The 8,150-nt window shown below is 55.1% G+C and overlaps 2 protein-coding genes across 4 annotated transcripts in view; one reads left to right on the top strand and one right to left on the bottom strand.

Annotated features, from left to right (window-relative positions):
* Positions 1 to 160: 160 nt before the first annotated feature.
* On the top strand, positions 161 to 7,947 carry SLC39A5 (solute carrier family 39 member 5). 3 transcript variants are annotated; one of them, XM_054663199.2, is made up of 11 exons: positions 161 to 249; positions 1,331 to 1,688; positions 2,810 to 2,993; positions 4,924 to 5,086; positions 5,257 to 5,426; positions 5,660 to 5,800; positions 6,497 to 6,593; positions 6,683 to 6,847; positions 7,032 to 7,112; positions 7,251 to 7,441; positions 7,689 to 7,947. In XM_054663199.2, the coding sequence occupies exons 2-11, from the start codon at positions 1,402 to 1,404 to the stop codon at positions 7,830 to 7,832; spliced, it is 1,623 nt and encodes a 540-aa protein (XP_054519174.1). In that variant the 5' UTR covers positions 161 to 249; positions 1,331 to 1,401; the 3' UTR covers positions 7,833 to 7,947. The 3 variants fall into 3 exon arrangements, with proteins under 3 accessions (XP_054519174.1, XP_016778692.1, XP_509141.2); XM_509141.7 differs by lacking the exon at positions 161 to 249 and adding an exon at positions 844 to 999; XM_016923203.3 differs by having other exon boundaries at positions 7,032 to 7,441.
* Positions 7,806 to 8,150, bottom strand: part of ANKRD52 (ankyrin repeat domain 52) — a 20,665-nt gene continuing 20,320 nt past the window's right edge. Inside the window, exon 29 of the mRNA XM_063786564.1 lies at positions 7,806 to 8,069. Coding sequence (XP_063642634.1) covers positions 7,806 to 8,069 — 264 coding nt within the window. The remainder of the gene's footprint in view (positions 8,070 to 8,150) is intronic.

The raw sequence follows: 8,150 nt of genomic DNA, 5'->3' as shown, positions 1-8,150 counted from the left end.
GCTTTCTGTGGGAAAAGGAAGAGGTTAGCAACTAGGCATTTGGGAAGGTGGGGTGTCCCTAGAAGGTGGAAGGAAGATAGGTTACAGGTAAGGAGGCCCAGGCAAAGCAGACCTGCCCCTTTAAGGTAGTGTCCCTCCCCTACCCCCTCCCTGCAGGTGACCCTTGCCCACCTGCCTGCCTGCCCCCCCAGCTGGAACCAAGAAGGTTGTGTCCCCCTTCCTCTGGGTGTCCTTGTCTCCTGCTATCAGGTAATGCCAACCTCAACCCCCTGGACCAGTCACCCCGATCAGACTTTGCTTGCCTGATTTTAGGCCAGGTCAGACATCAGAGGACAGCCCAGATCCTTGTTTCCTCTCCCCCTGCAGGGCTTCCCCTTTCTTGGTCATCGATCCCTAGAGCTCTGGCTCTTTCTCTTCTTGGGGTGAGAAACTGCTAAGAACAGTTTATTTCCCATGCATGCATCTGGGCTTGCCACTGATCTGCCTTTTCCCCCCTCCTCCCCAGGTTAGGGACACCTGGGTCCAACCTTCCCAAGGAATATGGGGATGGGGGATGGAGATGAAGTTTAGTGCTAGACTGTAAGGTAGGTGGGGTGGAAGTACATGCAGGAAAGGGCTAAAATGGTACTAATGGTGTTAAGGATAGGGTGAATTATTTAAGAGGAAAAAGACTAGGCCCAGGTTCTCCTTAGCCATGTGGCTTTCCCAGGGCAGAGGGTGGCCCCTCCCTACCCAGGGGCCCAGCAGAGACTGACTTTTGACCCCTACCCCAGAGACCAGTGAACCATTAACTCCTCTCTTATGTGAGCCTTCACACACTGGCCCCACCCCTGACCCCGCCCCAAGGCAGGTGGGCTAGGAGGGGGTGCATGTCCATCTCAGCCCTCTATGTGACGTGGCCTCGATCCACCTGGACACCTGGAGGCTAAGCCTGGATTCCCCCTTCCCTGACTCAGGAACTGCTTAACGTCTACAGCAAGGCCTAATAGGGGACCTGAGGTGACAGCTCTTATGTTGCCAGTAGGGGTGAGGCCCTGGGGATTGAGGGGGGATAAAGAGGTGGGGCAAAGTTGAGGGGTGGGGTTTAGGGGACAAGGAATGGACGGTCAGCTCTGGATGAAGTATGAGGAGAGCTCTGACTCAGGGAGGTGCTCCAGGAACCGGCAAACAAGAGGCTGCTCCCGCAGGAGGCAGTGTGAAGGGAGAAAGAAGGCTGCAGTAGGGGCTGCTGCTGGACTCGGTGGGGAGCAGGTGCAAGGAGCTCTGGCTCCCCCATGGACCTGAGCTGGAGAGCAGAGCAGCAGCTCCAGCCCATTCCTCATTCTTCCAGGGCACAGTCCTCAGGATGTTTCGGGGAGAATAGGAGCCAGAACCTGAGCCCCTAAGCCATTCCCCTCACCAATGATGGGGTCCCCAGTGAGTCATCTGCTGGCCGGCTTCTGTGTGTGGGTCGTCTTAGGCTGGGTAGGGGGCTCAGTCCCCAACCTGGGCCCTGCTGAGCAGGAGCAGAACCATTACCTGGCCCAGCTGTTTGGCCTGTACGGAGAGAATGGGACGCTGACTGCAGGGGGCTTGGCGCGGCTTCTCCACAGCCTGGGGCTAGGCCGAGTTCAGGGGCTTCGCCTGGGACAGCATGGGCCTCTGACTGGACGGGCTGCATCCCCAGCTGCAGACAATTCCACACACAGGTACTGACCCTTCCTCCACTCCACAGGGCCACATCTCCCAGGTCCTCTCAGTGCTTGCCCCCAGTTGCCTTGTTCTGGCTTCCTCACGAGATCCCTGGAGTTACAAATTCTTCAGAACCGAGCTCCTTGGTATCTCTTCAAAACCTCTCATGCTTCTATTGCCTTCTCTCTCTTTTCTTGAGACTGGGGGTCTCGCTTTGTCACCCAGGCTAAAGTGCAGTGACACATTCACGGCTCACTGCAACCTCTGCTTCCCAGGCTGAAGCCATCCTCCCACCTCAGCCTCCTGAGCAGCTGGGACCACAGGCACACACCACCACAGCCGGCTAATTTTTAAAATTTTTTACAGAGACAAGGGTTTCGCTGTGTTGCCCAGGCTGGTCTCAAACTCCTGGGCTCAGCTCAGCGATCTGCCTGCCTCAGCTTCCCAAAGTGCTGGGACTACAGATGTGAACTACCACCCTAGCCCTCCGTTGCCTTCTAATTCTCTCCTCCTCCAAATCTCTAAGCCCTTAAATTTCTTGCTCTTAGTATCACTGTTCAGTGTCTCTGGGCTGATTTGGCTCCAAATTCGTAGCCTTCTTTTTTCTTTTCTTTTCTTTTTTTTTTTTTTTTGAGACGGAGTCTCGCTCTGTCGCCCAGGCTGGAGTGCAGTGGTGTGATCTTGGCTCACTGTAACCTCCGCCTCCCCGGTTCAAGCGATTCTCCTGCCTCGGCCTCCTGAGTAGCTGGGATTACAGGCACACACCACCACGCCGGGCTAATTTTTGCAATTTTAGTAGAGACGGGGTTTCACCATATTGGTCAGGCTGGTCTCGAACTTCCAACCTCAGGTGATCCACCCACCTCAGCCTCCCAAAGTGCTGGGATTACAGGCGTGAGCCACCGTGCCCAGCCATTCGTAGCCCTTTTGGTTGTCGTCCCTTTTTTTTCTGTCCCCCCCAGTGGCAGAAAATGGACAACTCACAGATCTTCCTAAGAATGACATTCCATGGTTTCTGGGTCCCAGGATCTCCAGTCAGTGGCTAGTCCCCCCATTCCCCCTAAAATCCCTGGGAGCCTCTCAAAGTGGGTTGATAGAGAACACAAGGGAGGCTGACTTGCTGTCTCATCCATTCCAGGCCACAGAACCCTGAGCTGAGTGTGGATGTCTGGGCAGGGATGCCTCTGGGTCCCTCAGGGTGGGGTGACCTGGAAGAGTCAAAGGCCCCTCACCTACCCCGTGGGCCAGCCCCCTCGGGCCTGGACCTCTTTCACAGGCTTCTGTTGCTGGACCACTCATTGGCTGACCACCTGAATGAGGATGTGAGTCTGACGGTCTCTAGAGGGGAAGGAGCCATGGGATTAGATGGCCTGAAATGTTTAAATAATCAGTAGTTTTTTGTTTTGTTTTGTTTTTAAATCCCAACGTGGACCAAGCGTGGTGGCTCACGCCTGTAATCCCAACATTTTGGGAGGCCGAGGTGGGTGGATCACCTGAGGTCAGGAGTTCGAGACCAGCCTGGCCAACATGGTGAAACCCCATCCCTACTAAAAAATACAAAAATTAGCCGGGTGTGGTAACAGGTGTGTGTAATCCTAGCTACTCAGGAGGCTGAGGTGAGAAAATTGCTTGAACCTGGGAGGCAGAGGTTGCAGTGAGCCAAGATGGCGCCATTTGCACTCCAGCCTGGGCAACAAGAGGGAAACTCTGTCTCAAAAAAAAAAAAAAAAAAAAATAGCTGGGCGTGGTGGCACATGCCTATAATCCCAGTTACTCAGAAGGCTGAGGCAGGAAAATCACTTGAACCCAGGAGGCGGAGATTGCAGTCAGCCGAGATTGCACCACTGCACTCCAGCCCGGGTAACACAGCGAGACTCTGTCTCAAAAATAAAAAATAAAAAAAATAAAAAAAAAAAATCTCACTGTGGTCTTAGGGGATGTTATTTCAATAGTGAACTATGTTCCCTCTGGGATCAGAGCAGGTGAGCCCATATCCAGAGCTCCAAGACTCAGTTTAGGGGAATAGATGGCAAAGCAGAGAATCTAGAGAAGCAGCCCAGGGTAGGATCTGGATGGTCACCTGGAGAGGAGACCTGCAGGGAATGGATGGCTGTCTTCATCCAGAAAGACAGAGAATATATTCCACTTACACCAGAGGGCAGACAAAGCTGCCTAACCCTGATGGAGGTCCAGTGAGTGCCCATTGCAGGAAGCATTCAAGCTGAGGCTGGATGAACATCGACAGGGCTGTTGAGAGGGAGGTTAGATGGCATTTCAGGGTCTTTTCCCTTTTAAGATTCTGGCATGGAGAGCTCTAGTTTTCCAACCAGCTTCATTTATCAAATCAACAAAATGATTGAAATGATCAGAGTTTGCAGGGAAGATGATGACAATGCTCACTAGCACCCAGTTTGCATCAAATTGAATACCTGCATTGGACTGAATATTCACTAATAATACACATTGATTATAAGTACCCTTGGCCCCAGTCCCCAAGGTACCTGCCAGTAGGAGCAAAGGGGACCCTGGGAGAGACTCAGGAGTCTATGCAATGGAAGGACAGGTGTTAAATATATATATATATTTTTTTTTTTTTTGAGGTAGAGTCTGACTCTGTCACCCAGGCTGGAGTGCAATGGCGTGATCTTGGCTCACTGCAACCTCCACCTCCTGGGTTAAAGCAATTCTCCTGCCTCAGCCTCCCGAGTAGCTGGGATTATAGGTGTTCACTACTATCCCCAGCTAATTTTTTTTTTTTTTTGAGATGGAGTCTCACTCTGTCGCCCAGGCTGGAGTGCACTGGTGCAATCTCGGCTCACTGCAACCTCTGCCTCCTGGGTTCAAGCGATTCTCCTGTCTCAGCCTCCTGAGTAGCTAGGATCACAGGTGCACGCCACCATGCCCAGCTAATTTTTTGTATTTTAGTAGAGACAGGGTTTCACCATGTTGCCCAGGCTGGTCTCGAACTCCTGAGCTCAGGCAATCTACCCACCTCAGCCTCCCAAAGTGCTGGGATTACAGGCGTGAGCCACTGCACCCGGCTCATCCCCAGCTAATTTTTGTATTTTTAGTAGAGACAGGGTTTCACTATGTTGGCCAGGTTGGTCTCAAACTCCTGACCTCAGATGATCCACCCGCCTGGGCCTCTCAAGGGCTGGGATTATAGGTGTGAGCCACTACACCTGGCCAGGTGTTAAAGATCTGAGTCATAGTTCCTGGTGATTCTCCAATGTATGACCCTCAACTCTCCAGTGTCTGAACGGCTCCCAGCTGCTGGTCAATTTTGGCTTGAGCCCCGCTGCTCCTCTGACCCCTCGTCAGTTTGCTCTGCTGTGCCCAGCCCTGCTTTATCAGATCGACAGCCGCGTCTGCATCGGCGCTCCGGCCCCTGCACCCCCAGGGGATCTACTATCTGGTCAGCAAGTAGGAGTGGGTGGGGGACACCCTGAATCCTGGAAGTGGGGCCCATGCCAAAAAGGAGGCTCACTGGGGTCCTGCCTCTCCTTGTAGTGTTCTCTCTGCTCCACCTTACGTGTGGGACCCTCCTCCTGCCCTGACCTAACTTCAGCCCCTGATTCTCCCCAGCCCTGCTTCAGAGTGCCCTGGCAGTCCTGTTGCTCAGCCTCCCTTCTCCCCTATCCCTGCTGCTGCTGCGGCTCCTGGGACCTCGTCTACTACGGCCCTTGCTGGGCTTCCTGGGGGCCCTGGCGGTGGGCACTCTTTGTGGGGATGCACTGCTACATCTGCTACCGCATGTATGTGAAGCCCCTTCCTTGTACCCCTGGCCTCCATGGATCTAAGGTGTCCCCAGCCATAGGACATCCCCTCCGCCTTTCCATCAGCTCCCATATCCTACTCCCAGATCCTGGCTTCAGCCCACAGCTGCCTTCTAGTAGAGCATATGAGCGAAGGCTTGCCACCATCCATGCAAGGGGATGTTGTTGGGTATAGGGGCTTCCAGAGTCTGCCCTGACCTTCTCTCTGTCAGGCACAAGAAGGGCGGCACGCAGGACCTGGCGGACTACCAGAGAAGGACCTGGGCCCGGGGCTGTCAGTGCTCGGAGGCCTCTTCCTGCTCTTTGTGCTGGAGAACATGCTGGGGCTTTTGCGGCACCGAGGGCTCAGGCCAGTGAGTGATACCCTTTTCTCCTCCTTCTGCTGAGACCAGAGTCCCAGTCAAGAACTGGGCCAGGCCAGGCGCGGTGGCTCACGCCTGTAATCCCAGCACTTTGGGAGCCCAAGGCGGGCAGATCACAAGGTTAGGAGTTCGAGTCCAGCCTGACCAACATGGTGAAACCCTGTCTCTACTAAAAATACAAAAATTAGCTGGGCGTGGTGGTGCGTGTCTGTAATCCCAGCTACTCAGGAGGCTGAGGCAGGAGAATCGCTTGACTTGGGAGGTGGAGGTTGCAGCGAGCTAAGATGGCACCACTGCACTCCAGCCCAGGTGACAGAGCGAGACTCCATCTCAAAAACAACAACAACAACAAAAAAAACTGGGCTAAAAAGCCAAGAGATGAGGAGCAGTGTGTGCTCTTGGATCTCTGACATTTGCCTGGTGTGCAGGACCTATCGGCTAACAGGGAGTGGGTAGGGGCTCCTTAAGCACAGACCCAGGACTTCTGGCCAAATGGCATCCTATTCTGAGCTCAAGTCAACAAGAAACAGAGGGGAGGTGCCAACTTGGGAAGAAGGTAGAGGCCAAAGAACATCCCAGGTGCCAGAGGTGGAACCAGGTGTTCATCTTCCCAGCTTGTGGCCTGGCTTCCCCTTAGTCCCTGGCTCTGCTGCCTCCTCCACCAGGAGGGATGCCCTCCTATTTCAGAGATGCTGCAGGCGAAAACGAAGGAATCTCGAAACACGCAACTTGGATCCGGAGAATGGCAGTGGGATGGCCCTTCAGCCCCTACAGGCAGCTCCAGGTGACTAGAGGAGAAAATTTGAAGAGTAGGTTCCAAGCTCACAGTCCTTACTTGCAGCCACCAACACTGTCCTGTGCTTCTTCCCGCAGAGCCAGGGGCTCAGGGCCAGAGGGAGCAGAACAGCCAGCACCCACCAGCTCTGGCCCCTCCTGGGCACCAAGGCCACAGTCATGGGCACCAGGGTGGTGCTGATATCACGTGGATGGTCCTCCTGGGAGATGGTCTACACAACCTCACTGATGGGCTGGCCATAGGTGTGAGGGGTGGGAACGGAGGGAAGCAGGTCTGAGGGGAGGCCAGGGCTCCTAGTTATCAGCTGGGGCTAGGAGAGGGCCGTCAGGAAGATGGGGAGAGGACGGGAGGACCACGGAACACAGGAACCTGCTTCTGAGGAGACTTTTCTTCCGGACTGTCAACTTCCGACCCTGCTGGCCCCAGGTGCTGCCTTCTCTGATGGCTTCTCCAGTGGCCTCAGTACCACCTTAGCGGTCTTCTGCCATGAGCTGCCCCACGAACTGGGTAGGAATGGCAGGAGCAGGGTGGGGTGGACTCCAGAAAGGAGACAGCTCCAAGGGGTAGAGCTTGGAGGCTGGTGGGTGGCATGGATGAGGGGCACCCCAGCTTACTCCCTCCCATCCTGTCCTCTGTCTCCAATAGGTGACTTTGCCATGCTGCTCCAGTCAGGGCTGTCCTTTCGGCGGCTGCTGCTGCTGAGCCTCGTGTCTGGAGCCCTGGGATTGGGGGGTGCAGTCCTGGGGGTGGGGCTCAGCCTGGGCCCTGTCCCCCTCACTCCCTGGGTGTTTGGGGTCACTGCTGGGGTCTTCCTCTATGTGGCCCTTGTGGACATGGTGAGAGATGTCGGGTAGAGCAGAGAAATCAAGGGCAGTGGGGAGGCGGGAGTGGAGAGGGAGGTAGCAGTCCCTCCGCCTCTACCATTAGCTCCTGGAAGGGCGTCAGACCATAGGCCCGCAAAAGTCTGAGAAACAAGGGACTAAGGTGTTTGGGTGGGGGCTGCTGATGCTTTCTGACACCATTCCTCTGGAGTTGAGAGGTCAGGGGCAAGGCCAGAATCCTGACATCCTCTTTTTCTTTCAGCTACCAGCCCTGCTTCGTCCTCCGGAGCCCCTGCCTACGCCCCATGTGCTCCTGCAGGGGCTGGGGCTGCTGCTGGGGGGCGGCCTCATGCTTGCCATAACCCTGCTGGAGGAGCGGCTACTGCCCGTGACCACTGAGGGCTGATGGGGCCAGTGGAAAGGGGTCGGGTTGCCCTTCCTTCCCCCCAACCACAGGAATGGAGGCGGGACACAGGGCCAGTAGGAGCAATAGGATTTTAATAAACAGAACCCATCCCAAAGCCATGACTACGACAGTTGTACTTGCACCAAAACAGCATAGAAAACCAGAGTGTGGTGGGAGGACCCGAAGCCGGTTGGGGGAGGATGTGAGTAGGGGCCTGGAGGGTGCAGGGTCATTAATCTGCGGGGAGAACATTGTGCTTTAGCCCAGGGAAGGGAGGGGTGGGGCAAATGCACCGAGGTCCCCACTTTTTCCTGCTGC

The sequence above is a fragment of the Pan troglodytes genome, chromosome 10 (assembly GCF_028858775.2).
Source record: "Pan troglodytes isolate AG18354 chromosome 10, NHGRI_mPanTro3-v2.0_pri, whole genome shotgun sequence".
NCBI classification, from domain to species: Eukaryota; Metazoa; Chordata; class Mammalia; order Primates; family Hominidae; genus Pan; species Pan troglodytes.
The sequence above is the reverse complement of the archived record's forward strand: the minus strand, read 5'-3'. Positions and strand labels throughout refer to the sequence as shown.

Excerpts from the sequence above, each read along its gene's own strand:
- SLC39A5 (XM_016923203.3), top strand. The coding sequence starts at position 1,402 with ATGATGGGGTCCCCAGTGAGTCATCTGCTGGCCGGCTTCTGTGTGTGG. Across the intron at positions 6,848-7,031 it reads CACTGATGGGCTGGCCATAG|GTGCTGCCTTCTCTGATGGC; the intron begins GTGTGAGGGGTG and ends TGCTGGCCCCAG. Across the intron at positions 7,442-7,688 it reads ATGTGGCCCTTGTGGACATG|CTACCAGCCCTGCTTCGTCC; the intron begins GTGAGAGATGTC and ends TTTTTCTTTCAG.